This window comes from Hippopotamus amphibius, chromosome 3 (assembly GCF_030028045.1).
Source record: "Hippopotamus amphibius kiboko isolate mHipAmp2 chromosome 3, mHipAmp2.hap2, whole genome shotgun sequence".
NCBI classification, from domain to species: Eukaryota; Metazoa; Chordata; class Mammalia; order Artiodactyla; family Hippopotamidae; genus Hippopotamus; species Hippopotamus amphibius.
Genome location: NC_080188.1, coordinates 51,701,314 through 51,726,367, shown reverse-complemented (window position 1 = coordinate 51,726,367; position 25,054 = coordinate 51,701,314). Strand labels below are relative to the sequence as shown.

Sequence of the window (25,054 nt, the reverse complement as noted above, 5' to 3'; positions counted from 1 at the left end):
CTTTGTGCTTGGATGATTTCCTACCTTTATTGTATGTTTGCTTTTTCCAGTGAGATTTTCCATTTTGTAACTTTCTTGTTTCTAGTTGTGGCTTTTTGTTTTCTGCCTAGAGAATATCCTTTAGCATTTGTTGTAAAGTTGGTTTGGTGGTGCTGGATTCTTTCAGCTTTGTTTGTTTGTAAAACTTTTGATTTCTCCATCAAATCTGAATGAGAGCCTTGCTGGGTAGAGAATTCTTGGTTGCAGATTTTTCTCTTTCATCGCTTTAAGTATATATAATAAGTACATCATGCCACTCCCTTCTGACCTGCAGAGTTTCTACTGACAATCAGCTGATAGCCTTATGGGAGTTCCTTTATATGTTATCTGTTGCTTTCCCCTTGTTTTTAGTATTCTCTCTTTATTTTATTTTTATTTTTTTGGTGCATGGGCTTAGTTGCTCCATGGCATGTGGGATCTTCCTGGAGCAGGGATTGAACCTGTGTCCTCTGCATTGGCAGGCGGATTCTTAACCACTGTGCCACCTAGAAAGCCCTCTCTTTACCTTTAATTTTTGTCATTTTGATTACAATGTGTTATGGTATATTCCTTTGTGGGTTAATCCTGTGTGAGACTGTCTGTACTTCTTGGACTTTGGTGACTGTTTCCTTCCCCAGGTTAGGGAAGTTTTAAGCTATTGTCTCTTCAAATATTTTCTCAGGCCCTTTCTCTTCTTCTGGGACTCCTATAATGTGAATATTAGCATATTTGACGTTGTCCTACAGGTTTCTTAAACTGTCCTCATTTATTTTCATTCTTTTTGCTTTTTTCTGTTCAACAGCAATGATGTTCACTACTCTGTCTTCCAGCTCACTGATGCATACTTCTGTCTCATTTAGTCTACTATTGATTCCTTCTAGTGTATTTTTCATTTCAGTTATTGTATTCTTTAATTTTGTTTGATTGTTATTTAGATTTTCTAATTCTTTGTTAAAAACTTCTATGCATCCATTCTTGCCATTTTTATCCAACATAGTTTTATAAGTTCTAGCCACAACAACCAGAGAAGAAAAAGAAATAAAAGGAATCCAAATTGGAAATGAAGAAGTAAAACTGTCACTGTTTGCTATGTAGATCCAGCTTTTCCTCAGGCAGACTTGATGTCTGGCACTGACAGGGGGAAGTAGAGGCATTCTCTAGATCAGTGGTTCTTAAAGTGTGGTCCCTGGACTAGTAGCATCACCATCACTTGAGGATTTGTTGGTAATACAAATTCTCAGGTCCTACCTTAATTTTACTAAGTTAAAAGCTCTGGAAGTAGGGCACAGAAATCTGGTTTTAACAAGACTTCTATGTGATTCAGGTGTATGCTGAAGTCAAGAACCCATGATTAGACCAACTTTATCAGAAAACTGAGTGTTGGAATTACTGGACTACCACTGAGAAAGCTGACATTTTAGATCCAGTAGCCTCTGTTTTTCCCTGCTTATATCTTTTCTCTCTCCATAGTTTCCTCTTAATTCTATAGACAGCATGATCATGTAAAAATTTAATTCACATCACTTCTGTTACATTTACCCTTTTGTGCTTTAGCAAGCCATTAATCCTCTTCTCATTTGTGAGATTTACACTTAAGCATCCTTAGATATTTATATTTTCAATCATCACCAGATTTACAGTATTCCCCAAGTTATGAATGTCGGACTTCTGAACAGAATCTACCTAGAATGTATTGATTTATATGTATTCAAAGAATAGGAACTGATCTTGCCTACTACTCCAGAGAGCAACATGTGTTCCCTGAGGCATGTTACCTTACTTTTTTGATTCCATGATGGTCACAGATATATTATCTGAAGGAAGATAATCATGATGTGTCCCTGTTTACTTAATTAACCCAAATGGGATGGTTGCCATATACCTGAGGCAGGGAACTTGCAGGAGGTTAGAGACATTTATTTGATGTCATCGAGTTTCTTCTTGCTACATACAACAAAATTAATTTTTCAGTGGAAATAATGGGTTTGGCATTTTCTGAGATGACCTAGGAAATGGACTGATAGTTTCTCCAGGAAAATGGTTCTAAGTTCCAAATAATAAACAAGTGCAATTTTGGTGCACAGTTAATCTGCACATTGGAAATAGTTTATGATTCCTGATAGCTCTACAGTATAACTTTAACTCTATCTGAATGCTGTTATAAATACTATCTTTTCTTCTAATTTAGAAAATTAAATGCAAAAACTCCGGATTTCAAGGTTAAATTGCTACTAATAGTCTTTCAAAAAATGTAGATTTTAAATAGGAGATAGACAAATACATAAATGTTAATTCATACTAGTTTAGCTACTGCAAAATTTTTCCAAGGAAAATCAAATATATATTTTCAGAGGAAATAATTAACAATTCTTCTTTAACTAAGGGGTCAAACTGAGCATCACTAACAATAAGACAACTTGACATTAAATGCCTTCTGATATGATGCAATATATAGTTCTCACCAATAGAGAATTCTTACTGAAAAATATATTTACACTCAATACAATCAAACTTTTAGACATCTCCCAGTTTAAAGAAAATACAGAGATGAGAGAAGCAAATCAAATAACACTACAAGGAAACAATCAGACAAACCCAGAATACAGGACAATGTAAAAGGCAACTAGCCTTATCTCTTTAAAAAACCAATGTCATGACCAAGAAAAAAATATCTTGTTGGAAAGTGGGGGAGAAAGTGCTATCTTAGAGTAAAAGAGAGTCAAAATAAAAAAGCAATGCAATTTTCATACACTGATCGTACACTGATGATGATGGTTCACAAAATCAGCTACAAAACACATCTTGGAACAATTAGGAAAATTTGAATATGAGCTGGATATGAGATGATAATTGGAAATAATTATTAATTGTCTTATGATAATGGTAATGTTATACAGGAGAATGTTCTCATTCTTAGGAGATGAAGCGTAAAATACTTAGGGGTGAAATCTGCAAGCTACCTTAAAAAGGTACACACACACACATATTAAAGCACATTTGGAAAAATGTTAAAAATGAATAATACTGTCATAACCACAAAAATGTTGTCAATGAAGTAGAGGTTGTCTCAGATCTCTAATTATTCACTTAAGGTTTACCCAGAGACATAATCTTCAGGGAAACACATTCTAGACAATTAAAGATACTACCAGATAATTGTTCTGGGATTCTGACTTTTTTAAAGGCAATAAGCCAAACAGCCTGGATAAAATTCTACCATAGAATAATGCAGACAGATATTTCAGTAGAAATTTGGTAGGAACTATTCTAGTATATTTGGGTTTTACATACCAACAGGAGGAGGTCCATCTTTCAGATCTCTCTTGAGTCTTCCGTAAGAGATAGTACTTAATGTTTAGCTTGGGATAAGGAAAAACTAAAATGAGTTAAATATTGGAAAATTAAATTTATTTGTAAAAGAATTCCATGTAAATATTACAAAAATTATGTGAACCACAGTTCAGAGGATATGAATAGATTCTAAAAGTATCCTGGGACATAACTGAGGTTCAACAAGTCAGGGCCAATTTTTCCCTAAAGACTTTAGGCTGAAGCCACAATTAAAGGCCACTTTTAGTTCTGTCCAGAGCTCTTCCACATACAAAGCTGTGGGACACTGTAATTCTTACTCATAGTGACTGAAAATAAAAGCCTGGTTAAGTACAAAGAGTTGTTTTCTGCCAAGCTCAATGAAGGAGGAAGTGGCAAGGGTGGGTACAGGATGGCTGAAATTCCCCAGTCTTAACCGTGGATAGCAGGATTGCTTAAAGTTCTGAAAAACAACCCCTAATTAGGTCTTTTCAAGTCAGATGCACATCTGTAAAAGAAATATATGACTTGACAATGACTAGGATATGGATATGAGACCAAAGAGGAAAATATCTTTTCATGACAAAGTCCTAAAGTAGAATCACCGTAGCATTGATTAAAAAAATCATGGTATCTGGGGTTCCATAGATCTCTATTTGATCCTGGATTGTGAGGGCAATTGTCTATGTGTAACTTTGATTAAGTGAATTAACACCACTATGATGCATACTCTTTGAGGTTAAAATGTGAAAAATATTCCTAATCCATAAGATTGTTGTAAAGAGTAAGTGAAATGATGTATATAAATTATTTAGCATCGTGCCTTGTGCATGGTAAGTGCTCAGTTAATTTTTATCAGCATCATAATCATCTCAGACTTTCACTCAGCCCAGAACAGACTTTAACATCTCAGACTTTAACTTCAGCCCTTGGACTGAGAGGGTCCAAGGGCTGAAGTTAAATTCACCCAGAGGGGTCGAGCAAAGGAGATCATGACTGGGCTTATAGCAAATATGACTTAAAAAACTTAAGGTGGTAATTTAGACCAGAAGTCACAAACTCAAATGCCTGGAAGGATCTGATAGGTGACTCAAGGATGACAGTGCAGATGCCAGTAAATATGAGTGGTCAAGTCTCTGTTAATTTGGTGAGAACATACTCCATCTCATGGAGCAGCTGCTATTTAATTCAAGATCATGGCTGGCATGAGAGAATGTAGGTTCAGTGTGGGAAGACCTTATTAGTTTTTAGGAGAATCTGCAACTCAAAGATATTTTACGTGACATTTCCTGTTTCTAGAACACTGACATTGACACTGACACAACTTTTAAATATATTGTGCAGGCCAAATAAAACATGTCTGCAGCCAGACACTACTAACTGGTGATCTCTGTCTATGACTCCTTGTATCACACCTACCGAAGATCTGTATTGGTCCTAAAGATCACGATGGGAGTGAACCTCTGGGTTGGGCACCAGTAGACCAGAACATAATGTGAGCCATAAACATGAGCCATATATGTCATTTTAAATTTTCTAGTAGAAACACTAAAAATGAGTAAGAAGAAATAGGTGAAAATAATTTTAACAATATATCTCATTTAACCCAATATATCCAGCATATTATTATTTTAACAGGTAATGAATGTAAATGTATTAATAATGTATTTTATATTTTTATCGTGTCTTCAAAATCAGGTGTGTATTTTACACTTACAGCACATCTTAATTCAGGGTTAGTTATACTGAAAGTACTCAATAGCCGTATATGGCTAGTGCTGACCCTACTGGACAGCACAGGTCTGGAGCATGCGTCTCAAACGTAAATATGCATATTGAAATTTGGGGAATCACGTTAAAATGCCAATTCTGCTTCACTGGTTAGGATAGAATCTGAGATACTTCATGTCTTACAGGCTCTCAGGTGGTGTCAATGCTCCTGGTCCATGGACCACACTTCACTTCGAGTATCTAGGAGCTAGATGGTTATGGCAAGCATCCTTCAGTCAGCATTTTTCCCCCCAAAGCATTCCCTTCTCTTTCAAATTTAGCGAAGCTCTGTTGAAGAGACTAAATTGATATTCTAATGGTTGGTCACCATATTTAGATGTGGAACAATATTAACTTAAAAATAGGTGATATTTTATATACCACTTGTAGAAGCACTGAATCATTTACTCCTCTTTTTTTTTTTAAATTTGAGAACCTGCCAATATGTTACCAGATGCTTTCATGAGAATGCGCTTAAGCACAGGATAAGTACAACTTTAGAATTCTAACTTCAGAGATTTGGCACGTTCAACATTTTAATAAAACAGACAATGGGACGGCAAGGGAAATTTGACAATAATACCTCTCAAAGCTTTAGCATTAAGGGGCATTCCTCGGTCAAGGGTATGAATATTTCACAGACACTCCAAAGAGAAACACAAAGAGAGCTTTTTCATTTCCTCCTGACCATTCTATTTGAGGGATGGGTAGCGCTCCACAGGCAGACCTTAGATCCTTGTTCAACAACATGTAAATACGGAAATTTAAGCAGCTAAATGTGGGGCAGAATATAACGCAAGAATTCTACATAGTGCAATTGTCCTCAGGATACAAACACTTTTAAACCTAGAAGAGTGTTCTGGAAGTGAGTAGTGAATTCCTAAGAACTTGTTCTCACTTATCACTGTTTCACTTGTGCCCTTTAGCAAGTGACTTATCCTCTTTTATCCTCTCTTGGATGTTAAGAATAATGCTTGTTGAACCTATTTCACAAAGTTGTTCTAGGGAAGTGTAAAGGAACTTGGTAAACTGTAACATGCTATTTGCTTATAGTTTATCCACAATTATGCCCAGAGAAAGGTACTGAATTCTAAACACATGGCCAAGATGAAGTCTGAATTGACAAGATGATCAAGTTCTCGGCCCTTTCTACTGCTGCATTTCATAACAGTTGCAGCTGTCTGCTGATATTTATGCTTTCCATGGTAAAAATGCAAGGCAGGGTTCTAATCACAGAACTACTGTCTCTTCCTACACAGAATAAAATAGCACATCAAAAGATAAGTAAATAGAAAGGGACCTTTTGAAAGCTTTAATTTTAAAGTCTTTGTTTTAGTTCTGAATCAAACTATGTATGGAACAATGGAAACCAAAGATATTTTTTCCCCTAGTAACAACTGTTTAAGTCATTTATTGGCATGAATCTCTTGAGTGAAAAATCTGAAGTCTGATTCTGATAGATGGCTTAAATTAAACTCAATGTGGTAAAAATTTACAGTAGGATCTTTGTAATAGAGTTAATTTTGTTTGAAAGGTCAGAAATTATCTGGCACCAAGGAGGGAAAAAAAACCCAAAAAGATAAAAATCTCTAATTGAGGAAATTATAAAATATTATCAAAAGCCATTAAAGAGGGCATAAATAAATGTAAATAAATAAATGGAAGACAATATCATAAAGATGTCAATCAATGGTACATTGGTCATAAATTGAAAGCAATGCCAATCAAAACTACACCATTTTTTTGTGTGTGAACTTTTCAAATTGACTAAAATTTACATGAGAGAGTAGAGGGCAAGCACAGCCTAGATATTTTTGAAAAAGGAAAACCAGATGGAGAAATTGCCTTTCTTTATATCAAGAATTATTATGAACATACTACAAATGAGTAAGACTCTATTATTTTAAGGAGAGATGAATAAAACAAAAGAGTGAGACCAGAAAAAACCCAACACATACAGAACTCAACTTTTGACACAAATGGTGTTGCAGATGTGGGAGAAGAGAGTGGACTTTTCAACAGATGTTGCTAGGACAAATTATCAGTCATATGGGAAACAAAAACAAAAAGTGGACCCTTACAATACTAAAAAAGTACCCAATACTTTATAGAACAATATATTTATGACTTCCAGAAAGGTTAAACAAAACAAAAAATGTGAACCTCTGAGGAAAAGATTAATCTATCTAGAACTAGATTAATTAACTAATCTATCTAGTTCTATTTTCATTAGAAAATAAACTGTCATCTCAAAACTTCTGATTTCTTCCCATCAAAAGTCCATGTAAAGGAAGTGAAAGGAGAATTACATACTGGAAGATTATTTTTTTTTCAAGCTATATAAGAGGCAAAGGATTAATCAATATTCAAAAAAATAAAAGGAACTCCTACACTTTACAAGAAAAGGAAGAATAAATAACAAATAACGAATAGAAAAAATGAGGAAAAGTCTTAATAGATACCTCACAGAAAGGAAATCTAAACAACTAATAAAAGATGCCCAATGTGTAATCACAGAAATAAAAATTAAGACCACCACAAGAGATCATTTATAACGTAGCACAGTGGAAAAAAAAATTTGTAGATGTCATGTGTTGGTGAGCATGAGAGCTAACAAGAGCATTTAAACAGTATTTTTGGTAGATATAAAATAGCATAACCACTTTGAAAGCAATTTGGCATCTCTATACTCTTGTGCTTTTGGCTTTGCATTTTTTTCGTAAACTTAGCAAAATAATAAAATACTTATTTTGTCTTTCTGCATGAATTGAATTCTGTTTGAGAGCAATCAAATAAATGATGTAGAAAAGTTATTTCCTGTAGAAGAATTCTAGCTAAAAAATGCAGAATGAATGATAGAATTGAAAAATCACCATTATACAAACCTTGGTAAAAACATTTAGGTAGTCTTCATTATTGTATGCTAAAACCTCCAGGTTTTTCCTGATGGGAACTTTATAAGTCATCAGACTGACACCACCCGAACCCATTGATCAAACTCACAGAGCTTCACATTAAAAAATCTTACCTAAAAAAAATTGAAACTGAATTTCATCAAGCCAGTTGACAGGAAATAGGAGGACAGAGGGAGTGTGGAACAAACAATAGCATGAGCCCCGCCAGCCACATGTAGAATATGAGACATTTCTTAGGACAAATGACCTAGTTTCTCCAACAAATCAACAGTATCACAGATTGAAAGAAGGGGGGGCTGTTGTAAAGTAAAAGAATAACACAATATTGTTTGGATTTTGATTTGGTCAGACCAACTATGAAAAGATTACCTTAAGATAGTCAATGATATATGAATAAGGGCTAACTAGGTATTGGATGATATTAAGGTGTTATTTTGTTAGGTATCATGTCATGATGGTTTCATTTAAAATTTCATCAGATAAAGATTCATACTGAAGTTTTACAAGTGAAATGACGTATTTTGTAATATATACAAAACTGTTAAGATAACAGAATCTAGTATTTTCAGTAAATTATTAGTGATAGAGGTAGTGATGGAGAGGAAGAGGTCTAGGATAACTTTTGGGTTTTGCCTTCGGTTACCAGGGTGTTACAATTTGCCAAGAAAGGGGACACAGAAGCAATAGCAGATTTCATCGATAAAAATGAGTTTAATTTTGAAAATAAGTTTTAGATGCTAATGGGATACCCAGAAGGTTCTCAAGTGAGCAATAGGATAACTGAGTCTTAAATAAAGAAGAGATCTGTGCTAGGGTTATAGTCTCAAAGACAACTCCACTCCAGAAAAGTGATCAAATCACTCAAGAGAATGCATACGGTAAGAAAAGAATTCCAGGGATGAACTCTGGTGATTACCAACATGTATGAAATAAACAAGGGGAGAGTTCAATGAGAGATTCTGATATAAAATGTTAGAATATTTGAATAGTTTTGAGAAGAAAGAATTAATCAACATAAGGATTAATCAACAGTAATTAAATAATGCAGAGAAGTTAAATAAGATGAGAACTAAAAATGCTGCATAGGATTTTGAAATTGGCAGTCACTGGTGATTTTAGCAGGAGTTGTTTCACTTGAATAATGGTGACAGAGGGCTAATTACAATGGGTTAGCACCTACATGAGAAGTAAAAGTTGGAGACACTTGTTATTTTGAGGAGTTTGGCTGGAAATTGTAAGAGAGGTAGAGGGTTTCTTTTCTTTAATATAGAAATGGCTCCGGCATGTTTAGAGGCAAGATAAAAGAGCCAGTTGAGAGAGTCAGTTTGAGAATGTACGAAAAAAAAAAAAAAGAGAACAATAGATGAAGTATAGCTTCAGTGAAAAGATGGGTGAAAAGAATAAAAACCAAGTTGAATAAATTAGCTCTAACCAAGTCAAGGAGTCCTTTTCTCCCTGAATCTGGAAAAATGTGGTGAGAGTAGATGCATGTATAAAGGAATATTTCACTCAATAAAAATGAACTGTTAATTTTTTTTCAAGAAAAAAACTATTTCTAAAAGTAAAGAGTGCAGCCACTTGGGGTTAGACTTATTTCAGAAATGTCACCAGAAAAGCCTGAGTCACTCTTAGGGCATATATTCCCTGATGGTGCTTGGGGAAGCCTAAGCCTTGCTGTGTTGGGGGGAATGTGTACAAGTTTGCAGCAAACTGGGCCTCTGAGAGGTGGGCTGAGAGAAAGAGGATTCCAAGAGTTAGTGGTGGACGTGTTTTGAACATAGATGGTGGGCCCAGGGGCCAGTAGCTGCCAGAATGGAGTTGTGGCTGGAAATAATCAGAAGGGCACTCTGAGGGGGGCGCCAGCTCATGAGGAAGCTGATTCTGGTTGACAGACAGACAGACAGATCAGGTGGTGGTTTCTATGTTCAGACTCAATGTTCTGTGAAATGTGAGGCAAATACAGATAGGAGTCAGGGTCAGCACTTGAGAACAATGGTTTTGAGAGAGTGGTGAAGCTTCAGAATATTTGGGGAGGAGAATGGTGAAATTAAGAATTGAGAAAAAGCTCATAAATGGGTGGCTGAGGGCCACAAAGGGCCTGGCTGAGTTTGGAGACCATAAATTACTGGTAGCAGCCATCCACACCTTTGTGAAATTCCTGAAAATTTCCTTCGGTGCTACCCAGGGGTCCAGCTATAGGTTCAGGCAAGAGGATAACTGGGTCAATCTACTTCTGAGAGTTAGCGGGATAGATACAACCAAAGCACAAAAAGACATGGGCAGCTGGGATTATTGCAAGAGGCAACTTAAATGGTTTTGCTACGCATCTAGGTTGGGTAGGAAAAGGGGTATGTCCACGAAATGGTGATGGGTTATGAAGTCTGTAGATAACAGCAAAAAGGATGGATACAAGATGGCAGGAATGTCAGAGGAATAGTGTTGTTAAAAGTCAAATAACCTGGATACAGCAGTGGAGAGTTAAAGCAGAATGTTGCTACTACTTCTGTGTTCAATGATAAGTGAGAGGTGCAGAATAAAAAGTTTAGCTTGGGAACTGTTCAGGAGGTGGTAGAAGGATCGGGATCTGTAAATAGATTGACTTTGTAGAGTAGATCCTATGTGATGGGATGAGGACTACAGAGGAAAGGGTAGGCGTCAACAGTGAAAAGAATCATGAGTAGAAGAAATCCCCAAATAGGCGTGGTGAGAGTAAATGAAGTCGTGAGAGTAAATGAGGGTGAGCTACTCAGAGGCCTGGATTTTGGTTGGTGACAAAAAAAAAGTGGGAGGAGAATGTGTTCCATAGACTGCTCTTGAGGCTTCTAGACAAAGTCTCAGGGGGTGCAAAAGCCTTGTGAGATAAGCAATTTTTAGGCTCTACTTATCACTTAAAAGGAATGTCACTGAGAATTTACTTACCCTTCCTCAGGCTGTTAACTGGAAAACATGCACCTATGTTCATTCCCTATTTTAAAATTTATTTTTTTATTCAAACCACTCTTACCACGTTCCTGCTAATTATACATTAGTGTTCTAGAAAATAAACATCCTTTATCTTCACCTCTGAGAAGTTTGTTTTCTTATTGAAGGTGTGAGAAATGTGTACAACTTACCTCATATCTGTGGGTCTTGGAAGAAGTCTTTTTTTCCCACTAAAGTAGACTTCAAAATCTTCAGTCTTTAGCCTGTGAGCATAGTCAATGTATCCTGACACCTCCTGCCCATGAGAATTTCGACCACGAATAAAGATCACAGACTAGTAACATAGAAAAATAGAGAAAGGAGAGAGTAAATGAGTAAAAGTCATTTGAGTAAATTTTACACGATAATAAAATCTACAGTTACTGAGTGATACATGTGTTATACACTATTCTAGGAAGTGCTTTACGCTTCATCTTTACAACGATCCTATGAGGTAGGTATTATTTTCTCCTGACAGTGAAGAAATTTATGAAAAGTTAACTGAACATGCATATAATGTTCATTTACAGTAATTATATATAACAATATCAATAAATAACCCATGTGGGAGAAAATATTTGCAAACGAATCAACAGACAAAGGATTAATCTCCAAAATATATAAACAGTTCATCCAGCTCAATATCAAAAAAACAAACAACCCAATCAAAAAATGGGCAGAAGACCTAAATAAGCATTTCTCCAAAGAAGACATATGGATGGCCAAGAGGCACATGAAAAGCTGCTCAACATCACAATTATTAGAGAAATGCAAATCAAAACTACAATGAGGTATCACCTCACACCAGTTAGAATGGGCATCATCAGAAAATCTGCAAACAGTAAATGCTGGAGAGGGTACGGAGAAAAGGGAACGGTCTTGCACTGTTGGTGGGAATATAAATTGATACAGCCACTATGGAGAATAGTATGGAGGTTCTTTGAAAAACTAAAATAGAACTACCATATGACCCAGCAATCCCACTGCTGGGCATATACCCAGAGAACACCATAATTCAAAAAGACACATGCACTCCAATATTCACTGCAGCACTATTTACAATAGCCAAGACATGGAAGCAACCAAAATGTCCATCAACAGAGGAATGGATAAAGAAGATGTGGTACATACACACAATGGAATATTACTCAGCTGTAAAAAGCAATGAAATTGGGACATTTGTAGAGACATGGATGGACCTAGAGACTGTCATACAGAGTGAAGTGAGTCAGAAAGAGAAAAACAAATATTGTACATTAACACATATATGCGGAATATAGAAAAATGGTACAAATCAACCAGTTTGCAAGGCAGAAATAGAGACCCAGATGTAGAGAATAAACATATGGACACCAAGTGGGGAAAGTGGGGAGGGCTGGAGGGGAATGAATTGGGAGATTGGGATACCAAATTGTACACTCTAAATATATGCAGTTTATTGTAAAAAAAAAAAAAAAGAATCTGCCTGCCAATGCAGGGGACATGGGTTCAAGCCCTGGTCTGAGAAGATCCCACATGCCACAGAGCAACCAAGCCTGTGCACCACAACTACTGAGCCTACATTCTAGAGCCCATGAGCCACAACTATTGAGCCCACGTGCCACAACTGCTGAAGCCCACGTGCCTAAAGCCTGTGCTCCACAACAAGAGAAGCCACCGCAATGAGGAGCCCATGCACCACAATGAAGAATAGCCCCCGCTCACCACAACTAGAGAAAGCCCATGTGCAGCAACGAAGGCCCAACGCAGCCAATAAATAAATAAGTAAATCAATCAATCAATCAATCAATCAATAGGTTTTTTAAAAAAAAGTGGGAGTGGGGCAGATGGGGAAAATTCTCAGCTGCTGCATAAAGCAGCTCATACAATTAATGGGCAGCTCCAGCTGGAGGCCTGAAAGAGATACTGAAATCCTACACTATTTTTTTCTCTTATAAAAGAATTGATTTTGCCATGCAATAAATAAATAAATTAAATTAAATTAAGTTCCTCAAGGGCAGGGATCTTTGCTTTGTTCACTGTTCCATCCTAAGCGCCTAGAACAGTGCCTTACACATAGTAGGCTCTCAAATAAATATTAGTTTCATAAAATAATGAGGGACAAGCAAGTTTCCCTAAGACAGCATGCATTGCTTTATTATAAGAGCATGTCCAGGAATTTCTCTCACAAAGATGTAGAGCATCATGAATTTAGCACTCAGAGGTCCTAGAGAAAGGCAGAACTATAAGAAAGGAATGTGAGTCCTTGAAAGCTACCCCTACCTGCTGACCACACTGCTGTTATATGAATAAAAAATTCTTTTTGGGTAAAAAAAAAAAAATAACCCATAGATGTCTTCCTAAGGACAGACATATTTTGAGGGTTTGTAATACATTATTTTACTTTTTTCCCAATCCTATTGTTATTGTTTTATAAGTTAAAAAACTGAGAAACAGAGAGGTTAAGTACCTCACACAGCTAGGAAACTGAAAAACTCAAATTAAAATCCAGGTTCACGTGTTTGATCTTCTAGTCATTACAATTTTTTCCATTTAAACACCTATATATTTCCTGTTATATAGATAGAAATGGGGTTCCTTCCTTTTTATTATCATATGAGTCAAAAAAATCTATTTACAAAATTAAAATCTCTTTATAAATTAAAATCTCTTGGGACGTCCCTAGTGGTCCACTGGTTAAGACTCTGCACTTCCACTGCAGGGTTTGATCCTTGCTTGGGGAACTAAGATCCCACATGCTGTGTGGTGTGGCCAAAAACAAATAATAAATAAATAAATAAATAAATAAATAAATAAATAATACTTTAAAAAATGTAGCACTTTAAAAAAATCTCTTCACAAATTAAAGTCTCTTTACAAAATTAATTTCATAGGTCAAAACTATACAGAAAATACATATTTCTCCTTCATATTAATTCCTTCACAAATATCATTCAACAGTGTCTACTACATGTTAGATACTGTTGAATGTGCCAAGGATACAGTGTCAAACAAGACAGTAAAGGTCCTGATCTCTCGGAACTTATGCTGAGGTAAGCAGAGACAGACAACAGACATGAAAAGGAAACAATACTTCCAGTGAGGGATAAGTGTTATAAAGCAAATAAAGATAGTTGGCTAGAGGAGTTGGTGGTGGTGAAGGCTACTTTAGGTAGAGTAATCAGAAAGGATCCTGAGGAGGTCTTTAAGCCAAGACTTGAAGGCTGAGAAGAGCTAAACCATGTAGAGATCTAGAATAGGAGCCTATCAGCCAAAGGAAACAGCTGGTAGAAAGTCCCTAAAGTGGAAACAAGCAAATGAAAAGGAAAGGATTGTAGTCTTTTCCTGGTCAAGCCAATAGACATTGATCTCAAGTTCTAGGAGGAAAAGCAGAAAAAGAAAAAAACTCTAAGTATAATTAGAAGAACTCATAATGTATTCATTTCCAAATTTAGATCAAAGTTTAGAATTTTATGGAGAAATTCTATATTTGGAAGGACCTGTAAACAAGCCTTCTTTTTTCTCTGAGCAATTACTGCATTGTTACTTGTTGAGTCTTTGTGTAGTCAGTTATAGGCAGCACTAACAAGGGTTACTTAAGATAGCAGAGTTTCCAAAAGGGTGAAGTTAGAGAAATGAAATAATTATTTTCTCTACTACACCTATGAAAACAAGTTGCTAACAATATGTCAACTGAAAAATGGAAGAACAGAGACACAATTTACAATTATTGCTATTCTGCTGATGCTTCAGCTTCCAGCCTACTCTGGTACAGCATTAGGTGCTGAGAATACTGTGCTAAGAAGAATCCTGAGGCACTTTCTTAGCTCAAGGGGAAGGAGGGTTGTGCTGGATGAGTGATATTTCCCACAGTTAGGGCTGGATGAATTAACATGCATTGTTATTCCTGTGCTCAATTTCATATAAACTTAATCCTTACTCCTTCTCATTTCCCCTACGTAACTCTCAGTTACATTTATAGAGATTTCTCCATGTTTCAGTCACTTAGTTTTTAGTTTATACAGCACAAAATCTAAATGGATAGTAATTAAGACTTCTTGAGACTCTCATACTACTGAACCGATAGCTCGTGTTGCTGTCCCTACTGGCACAAGGCCATGAGCTATAAATACTTCATATGCAATATGAAAGGTGCTTGTAATCTTTATTCCACTAAGGCCACTCCTGATGTTAGGCAAGTAATGAGGGGACGGAGAGGGGAGGAAAATTCAAAATAAGTCCTCTACTTTCAAAATGGAACTCTATTAAAGAAAAGAAAGCTCCTCTGTCTCTCTCTGTCTCTCTTTTTGTATCTGTTTCCATTTTTCTCTCTTTAAATGAGAGACGGACCAGCCTTATTTTTCCAGCAGAATAGCATACCAGATATTGGACTGGCCTTTCTGCTGAAAACAAATGCAAATTCTGGATAAAATCTAAAAAGTAATTTGTAACATGCACTGATACACTGGCAAGAAAATGATGAATACTCAGAGTCCAAAAACTAAGTGAAAGCAGGAGTCCAGAGAGGAAAGCAGAACCCTAAAGTCATTCTTGTCTTGCAGGCATTTGCTCAACCTCAGAGAATTTCAGCAAAGATTCCATGACTATGTCAGGTGGGGGTGACAGGAAACAAAATCCAGTCTTTCAGATAGAGAGATTAACAGGATTTAATGCCTCAGCATAAAGCCGAGAGACAAAAAAAAGGATGAAAAAATATTTCCAATGTGCCCAGAGAAAAGAAGGATCATTCCAGAGTTACATCCAGAGAAAACACTTTTATAGTGAGCAAAATATAGATATTTTTAGACCAAAAAAAAAAAAAAAAAGAGAGAGAGAGAGAGAGACTTGGCTAACAGTAGCCTCTTGCTCAGAGAAATTCTACAGGATGTATTTCAGGCAAAAGAATGTGACTCCTGGTGGAGGGTTAGAGATAAAGAATAGAATAATAAAAAAGAATAGAATAGACAAAGACTAGAATAGAATATTGTAAATATATAGGTAAATATAAGCAAATATTGATTGTTAAATAATATCTTCTGTAATAAAAATAACAGTATGTCTAAATTTTTTTATATAAAAATATATTTGGAGGGAATTATCAGAGTTAAAGTTGGAGTCATCATCACTGTGGTAAATTTATCTCTGTCATTAAGTTCTAGATCAAAGAGAATGAATACATAAATATTATAGAATAAATATAGATTGTAAAGAATTAAAAATACAAGCTTGACTGTCCAGTTTTTAACTTAGTCAAATACCTAAACATCATTAGCTTTTAATGTTCTTGTGGATAGAATGACTGATTGTCTAAAATGATATATATTTGACCATAATTTCACTATTTTTCATCATTATATATATATCGCTCCCACGTGTGTTAAAGCCCTTTGTCCATGGAAATCTGAATAAGTTTCAAATCTCACTTCTCTAGTCTTGTGAGAGGTAAGTGCTTGCTCCGTGATTTTTGTGAATTCCGAGATTTTGGGGTTTTCTGAAGCCAGATAACTTCAAGGAAGGCCAAACTGGGTATAAGTGTGATTCCCTCCATGTTCACTGTGTCTTTGGGTGTGTTGTTCAAACTCTTAATGCCTCTCTATATTCATAAGTCTTATGCCCTTAAGTAGGTTCCTGCAAAATCCAGCAAGTCTCCACACCAAACCAAACTGAAGAGCCCCAAAATAAAGCAAAACAAAACATAACAAAATAAACAAAAGCCCAAAATCCTGCTTAGACCTAAGCATTTAGTTAGTTAAGCCTCCTCTTTCTTTTTTCTTCTTTTTTATTGAAGTATAGTTGACTGATTCTGTGTGTTTTCACTTATACGAGAAATCTAAAAAATAAAACAAACAAATATAATGAAAACCAGAAACAGACTCACAGATACAGAGAATAAACTAGCGGTTACCAGAGGGGAGTGGGTGGGGGGAGGGGCAAAATAGATGAAGGGTATTACGAGGTATAAACCATTAGGTATAAAATAAATAAATTACAAGGATGTAATGTATAGCACAGGGAACATAGTCAATGTTTTGTTATAACTTTGTATGGAGTATAATCTATAAAAATATTGAATTACTATGTGGTACACCTGAAGCTAATAAAATAGTGTGGTTAAGCCTTCTTGCAACCTCTCCCTTCTTCTTGTTTGTCTTTCAGCTCTACAGAGTAACAGAATAATCTCTTCCTTTTGTCTTGTATGAAACTGCTAAATTCACACTTAGGTGTTGCCAGAGGCGTACCTTCTGCCCTATTCACCCAATTTATAAACAACATGCAAATACTGTTTCTTTCCCAATAGGAATTCTGATCATTGTATCTATGATTTCTTTTATTTTCAATAAAAATAAAATGTTCAATTAAAATTTCTATAATTTTAGACCTAGAAAAATAATCATAAGGAGCTGTTTTCACAAAAATCTGTAGAGAGCAAATGAAAATAACTTTATGTCTTTCCAAGTATGGCTACATATGTGTAAAAGTTTATTTTTAAAAACTTTTTAGTAAAATAAAAAAAATTGCTAAAATGAAAAATCTTCCTAATGAAAAATACGCTTTATGAAATTATTTAAAAAATCTGATTAGAAGCATTGATGTATAGTAATTGGTGACAGTCAGGAAATTACAATACTTAACTCTAGAAATGCATCATTAAAAATGCACAGCGTAGAGACTTCCCTGGTGGCTCAATATTTAAGAATCCGCCTGCCAATTCAGGGGACACAGGTTTGCACAATGTTTAAGAATCCGCCTGCCAATTCAGGGGACACAGGTTTGAGCCCTGGTCTGGGAAGATCCTACCTGCCACAGAGCAGCTAAGCCCATGCACCACAACTAATGAGCCTGTGCTCTACAGCCTGCAAGCCACAACTACTGAGACCACATGCCACAACTACTGAGCCTGTGTGCTGCAACTACTGAAGCCCACACACCTAGAGCCCTTGCTCTGCAACAAGAGAAGCCACCGCACTGAGAAGCCTGCACATCTCAACAAAGAGTAGCCCCCGCTTGCCACAACTAGAGAAAAGCCCAAGTGCAGCAATGAAGACCCAAAGCAGCCAAAAAAAACCCAAAAAAACAAAAACAAAACAAAACAAAAACAAAACAAAGCACAGTGTAGGGTAATAGAAAAACAGTGAGATGGAAGAGGTGAGAGGTAGTTAGAGAATTAAATGAAGTTAACTAACACTCGATTAATTAAAGTATTCCTTTATAAAATGTGTATTTTCCCCCAAAGTGAATACTAATTATTCCTACCATTAATACTATTATTGATCATCTATTAAGAAGACACTATGTTTTGAGCAAAATATTAGCTTTACGATTATCATCTTATTTAATTCTCTAAAATATATGTATAATGGCTAGATAGCATCATTATCCCCATTTTATGAATGTAGGACTTCAAAGCATTGAGAGTTTGAGGAACCTCCCTAAGGACACACAGCTACAGAGTGGGGCACACACAACTCTCACACTTACTTCCCATGAAGCCCATGCTCCTAACCACCATGTGATGGACACACAGACCTGGATCCAAATGCTGACCCTGTTACCTACTTACCTTGTGACTCTGGTGAGTTAGTTATCCTTTTTAAGATTCACTTTCCTCTATTATGAAATGGTCGTAACATCTGCCTCTTAGGGTTGCTGTATGAATTAAACAAGACTATTTTTGCTAAGCACATAACAATGCCTAGTACATGGTAAAAACTCAGTAAATATTAACTCTTGCTTTAAAATTTTTTTACTATTATTGTCACTGTTGTAGATATGCTATGTTAAGAGTTTTGTCAATTCCTGTGGGATAAGGAAATGAAATAATCATATTAGAATTCCATTGCCTAAGTTTGTATAATCATGTTTAGGTTGCAGTACATGGTTCAATTCATTTGTTAAATTTAGTCATTCTCAGTTAAAACTTTGGATATATTTTGAAGTTAAACTTTAAACAATCTTTCCAGGTATTATACAGGATGGACCCAATTGACAATAAAATCATGATTCTGGCCTGCAGAATGGGTATAAAAGGTTAACGGAGCCCCTTTGAAGAATCAGGTTTATTTCAGCCTGAGTGTGACATATTTCAGTAATTGAAAGCTTTCTTATTTGGAGCCCTCTATTGTCTTAATAGGAATTAGAAAATGTTATAAATAATTGTTTTAAATTTCTCTATTAACCTTTCTTTTTCTCTTAAAAAAATATAACAGCTTTATTGAAGTATAGTTTACATAACATAAAATTCATCCTAAAGTTTTGTGTACAATTCAATGATTTTAAATTTGTAGAGCTGTGCAACACAATGTAGCTTTAGAATATTTTCATCACCCCAAAGAGATCCCTTGTGCCAATTTCAGTTATCCCTGTTCCCACCTCCCAGTCCCAGGCAACCACTAATCTACTTTGTATCTCTATAGACTTTCCTTTTTTGGATTTTTTTCATATAAATGGAATCACACAATATATGGTCTCATTCATTCTAATAACTTTTTAATCATAGTTAATTTCCCAAAAGACACATGAAAACTATACTTTATATATTGAAGGGCTTTTTTAAATGATGATGTTATGTTTATAAAAGGAAAACTTTCAAAATGTTCACTGTCCTTAGATAAGACCCTTTAATCCTTTCTAGAATAAGTCTCATTATAACCAACACAAGCATTTCAGTAACTCAAATGATATTCATTTGAAACCATGAATAATGGCCTACATTATTTGCAACATAAACAAAAGACACAAATTTTTGTTTAAGTAACAAAAACAACAGCAATGAAAAACACAAGAACAAGCTATTCATAAACATTAAGATACAAACATTCCTGATATTGAAGTGGGGGCTCAGACACCAAGGAGCATGCGGAACTTGAGATTTTACTGAGATGGTCTGTGACCTCAAGTGTGAACCAAAAGACTTATGGAATGCTTAGTTAGGTCCTCATTACTTCTCATGTGTTAGGAAAAGATGAATTAAAGTACAATTTAGACCATTAATATATCATTTGGATCTTTGGCTGCTTGTCTTTTCCCAGAAGTGGATTAAAATACAAATTCATAAACTTGTTATGAGTTGAGTACATGTGTTGCCTGATTTTTCTTGCCAAACACTAATGAGGAGACATAAACCTGATACATCGAAATGGGACTTTTTCAACAGTGAAGCCAAAGTCAATTAAAAAAAAAGCATACTAAGCAGTACGTTGCTGCACAAAAACTGAAACATCCATTTCAGGGCATGAAAGCTGTCAGACAAGCTAAGTTCTGGTGATTCCCCCCCTGAGACTGTCAGCATGCCCCTAATAAAGACAAATGAAGAACGAATTTTTATCTCCTGGAATTTTAAGACTCTGGAATGCTTTTATGAATCATTAGTTTTAGGGAATTATTTTGTTTTGGAAGAGAAATGATTTTGAAAATAGAGTCTAAGGTCTGACAAACAATTGTTTTTGAACATTTCAAAATGTCTGTCGTTATAAATTTTTCTGATACCAGTTATTTTCTGAATTTTTTTATGCTGGTAATTGTTTCAAAATTCTATAACTTTTTATTCATTTGCAATTAGATATATCTTTTCACTATTCACACACTTCTCAGAGTTATGTGAAAGACAGTTCTTTGTCCTCCCTGTTGAAAGCTTATTCTCAGAACCAGCAGACTTTTACTTCCACATCCTGTTGCACAAAGCAGGTCACAGGCCAGCTCAGATTCAAGAGGCAGGCAGAGTGACTTCTTCTCTGGATGAGAGCAGATGCAAAGTGTCACTTCAAAGGGGCATGGATAAAGGACAAAGTGGAGAATGGTGGCTATTTTTTGCAGTCTATAAGTATTTACCATAAAGAACCTAAGAGTTTTGCTTATTTTCCAACAGTTGCAGATTTGACTTCTGAAGGGAAACGTTGACTTCATTATTTTTTTTCTCTCCCAGTTTATAAAAATGTCCATATTTTAACAGTTTCTTTTTTGCATTACCAGTGAGGTTAAGAACTTAGGGAGACTTCCCTGGTGATCCAATGGTAAAGAATCCGCATTCCAATGCAGGGGGTGTGGGTTTGATCCCTGGTTAGGAAACTAAGATCCCACGTGCCGCGGGGCAACTAAGCCCGTGCGCCACAGCTACTGAGCTTGCGAGCCTCAACAAGAGAGCTGGTGTGCTGCAAACTACAGAGCCCACACGCTCTGGAGCCCGAGTGCCACAGCTAGAGACAGAAAACCTGCATGCCACAACTAGAGAGAAGCTCGCGTGCTGCAACGAAAAGATCCCCTATATCTCAATGAAGATCCTGCACACAGCAACAAAGACCTGATGCAGCCAAAAAGACAACAATAAATAAGGAAAGAAAGAAAAATTTAAAAATAAAGAATAAAAAAAAGAACTTAGGAACATCTTATCTCACTGTTAGTATCCAAAGTGTTTTGGAAATTTTAGTGAATGAAAGTAATATTAGAAGTATATACAAGCTCTAAATACTGGAAAGGATAAAAAAACATATCTGTATATAAACTGATAATTTACTTAGAAAATCAGAGACAGCTAACTGAAATCAATTCAAAATATCTATACAAAAAATAATAGCTTGGTTTTACATTAGCAATAACCTATTAGCTATTGTGCATGCAATCTTTATTTGCATTATGCTTTTTAAAAATTATAACATTCTTCCAAACATTTTTTACAAAAAACTTTTCTAAAATAACATAAAAACTAAACAAAGAGACTACATTGCTGAAGGAAATTTATTACTATAAAGTACATGTATTAAAATTTTAAGCAAAATACCAATGGGGTACTTTTGATTTCTTAAAATTTTACCTTGAAGATTGTGGCTAACATTAAGATACTTTTGAAAGGAAAGACTAAACAGCAGAACTTGGATTATTAGATATAAAGTTACAATAATTAAATCTTATATCATTGGTACAGTGAGAGATGGATAATGGAAGGTAATAACTTCAGAAACACACCCTTACTCACAAATGTGTACATGTATAGTTTATATATTTTTCTATAGCACAATATTTTCTACATCTTCTATGATGAATGTCTACTTTTCTTTAACTACATGATTCCAACATCTTTTCTCCAAACATACCTGCTCTTCTCCAGGATGCTCTCAGTCTGTACATCTCTCTCCCTCTTGGGTTCTGATAAACTCTCCCACTTAGGGGTGAGGGAGAGGCCTGTGGTTGGGAGAGTGTCAGTTTCAGCACTAGGAGCCCTGGCTTCATGCAGTATCCCTTGTGGTGACCCAACATGCCATCCATTAACTCCTGCGCAAATACACAATGCTGCATTATCTGTTGCATCCCTGGCCTCCACCTCCTATCTCTCCAGCTCACATACTCTGGAAGCCCTTTCCGATCTCTGGAGCTGCTGACGCGTTAAACCACTGTGTTTCACTGTTTACTGCCCTCTTTCGTGCTCACCTTCCTCTCTACACAGCTAAGATGCCAGGGAGAAGCGTAAGAATTGTTCACTTGCACACCTCTTCAAATTCCTTGCACATATCCTGTTACGCTCACTGAAAAAATTCCAATATGGTTTCAACCCAACTTTCTTTTTATTATTTTGCATAGCAATGACAGAGTTTGGCTAGAGTAAAAGAAAACTATGACTGTTTTCATAAATATTAATGACCATAAATTCCTTTGGACCTATAACACTTGCATAATAATTGTCTATGATAAGCTCTGCCTCTCTCCCACACTCCCATTTTTTTAAATATCTTCTCTCCTCAAACTTTCAACAATACTCTTTTCTTTTTTCTCACATTCCATGATTTTTCTCTCTGAAAATAGAAGCATCTTGGGAATTTCCTCTGTTTGTCACCTGAGCTCCCATCACAGTTTTAAAAATATTTTTCTTTTTGCACTTACTATTTTATATTGTAGTGTTCAAGGTCCTTGGAGGCTGGAGACTATATCTTTATCTAACTTTGTATGCTTAATATCTCCTCTGGCCCTTGGCTCAAAGAAGATGTATAACCAACATGGTTTTGGATTTGAGGTAATTAAACGAAGTCCAACAAGATAAACTGCCAGGGTGCTATTTATTTAATCATGCTTCACAGAAAGCATCACCATGCAACAAATTAATACTAGTGCTAACTGAACTTTTAAAGAGTGTTTACTATGTGCCAAATTTTCTCTCATTTAATCCTAACCCAAGTCCCATAATGTAGGTACCATTATTAATCTTATTTTATAGATAAGAAAAATAAAGCAAGAGGAGGTGCTAGGGCCCAGGCTTATAATGGTTAGTGTGTCAGTCAGAAGACCAACAGAAAACAATGGCAACATTTGTGTATTTACACAGGAATTAATGGATGGCATGTTGGGTCACCACAAGGGATACTGCATGAAGCCAGGGCTCCTAGTGCTGAAACTGACACTATCCCTACCACAGGCCTCTCCCTCACCCCTAAGTGGGAGAGTTTATCAGAACCCAAGAGGGAGAGAGATGTGCAGACTGAGAGCATGCTGGAGAAGAGCAGAGACCTGATGTCAAGGGACACAGCTGTAGGTAATCTCACAGGAGGAGGATCAAGGGAATAACTACCTTCCAGCTGGAGCCTCATACTGGCCAAATCTAACTGGATCCAGAGCCCTGACACCATGCATGTACTCCCATAGAAGCAGCCTGCCTAGAGTGAAGAGAAGAATGGGAGAGGCTATGAAGAAACAAAACCAATGTAGGAGGAATAGTTAGTGATAATGCTGGGATCTGAACCCAAGCATCTGACTATGAAGCCTCTGCTATGCTCGTGGGGTGGCAGGCAGGCAGGGAGGTTTTGTTTTCAATTCAGCTTCCAAAAACAGAGTGATTCTTATGAACAAAGGGATTTTTATTTCCTTTCTACCATTAACATTGATGGGACATTCACCTTGCAGGGATAACGCAATTGCTTAGGAGAATGAGACAATCGTGGAATAAGAGAAAAATGATTGCAACATCGCAAATGGATTCTCTTTAGCAACCCAATAGGCACTTAGAATTTTGCAGGGTGTTATTGGTTTGGATCAAAGGGCTTCAGGCATAATTGAAGACTAAGAAATCAGAAATAAGAGAGGTTGACAGAACGTGGTCATCCCAGTGGGATAACCGCACCCTGACAATGAGGATGTGACAAAGCCAGAATAGAGTCTCTTCAATTAACAAGACTAATTGTGGGTTAAAACCATGTCCTTACTGGGGAGAAACTATATTGATATCTGAACTCACTGTATAGTGCGGTTTTATAATTCATTGAATATGTATCATTCTCATTATAGACTGGATTCTGTCGACCTCAAAAAAAAAATCTTTCATTGTCTCCATACAATTCTAAGTTAAATTCATCTATATCTTTTAATATAGGCTTCTGAACAGAGTTAATCATACTATACTTTGGAGGGGCTCATTCAAATATACCTATTGAGAGACCAGTGTATACCGGGCGCTGTCCTAGGTGCTGGAGATACAATACTGAACAAAGTAAGAACCTGACCTCATGGAGTTCACAGTCTAATGAAGAAGACAGACAACTTCTCCATATGAAAATCTGGAATGAACTTCTTCTCCTTTACCATCTGGTCATTTTCTCTTATTCTTAGAACTCATTTTCTTGGAGGATTTTGTGGACCAATCTCCCTGCCCCTATACAGTGTATCCACAGAAACCATTTCTTAGCTCTTCTCTCAACTATCCTACTGTATCTTATTGGTTTTTTGACTGTCCCCCATTAGCTTGTAAGCTGCTTTTGATCAGGGATGTTATCATGTATCTTGGTTCCTCCAGTCAAGCCTCATGCCCAGCACAGAGAAGACATGCAGTAATGTTTATTGATTAAATGTATAACTGAACAAAAGAGAGAATAAAAATATCTTTCTTCTACCCACTTTCCAAATGTTAACCTCAAAATGGGCCTGAGTCATATGCATGCTTGATAATGAGAAGTATAAGAGTCACAATTTGATAGCCCTCTATGTGACAGGGGCTTTACTTGCATTTCTACTAAGTTAGGCATTTCTATTTTCATTTTTTAATTACATAAGAAAAATACTAAATATTTTGCCCAAGGACTCACAGCTAGTAAATGGCTGAGTCAGAACTTTGAATGAAGGTTTGC

The 25,054-nt window shown here is 36.1% G+C and overlaps 1 protein-coding gene across 2 annotated transcripts in view; it reads right to left on the bottom strand.

Annotated features, from left to right (window-relative positions):
- The window catches only part of CFAP299 (cilia and flagella associated protein 299), a 550,226-nt gene that overhangs the window by 68,505 nt on the left and 456,667 nt on the right, over window positions 1-25,054 (bottom strand). For both annotated transcript variants that reach the window (XM_057727886.1, XM_057727885.1), the window contains exon 4: window positions 11,126-11,268. In XM_057727886.1, coding sequence (XP_057583869.1) covers window positions 11,126-11,268 — 143 coding nt within the window. The remainder of the gene's footprint in view (window positions 1-11,125; window positions 11,269-25,054) is intronic.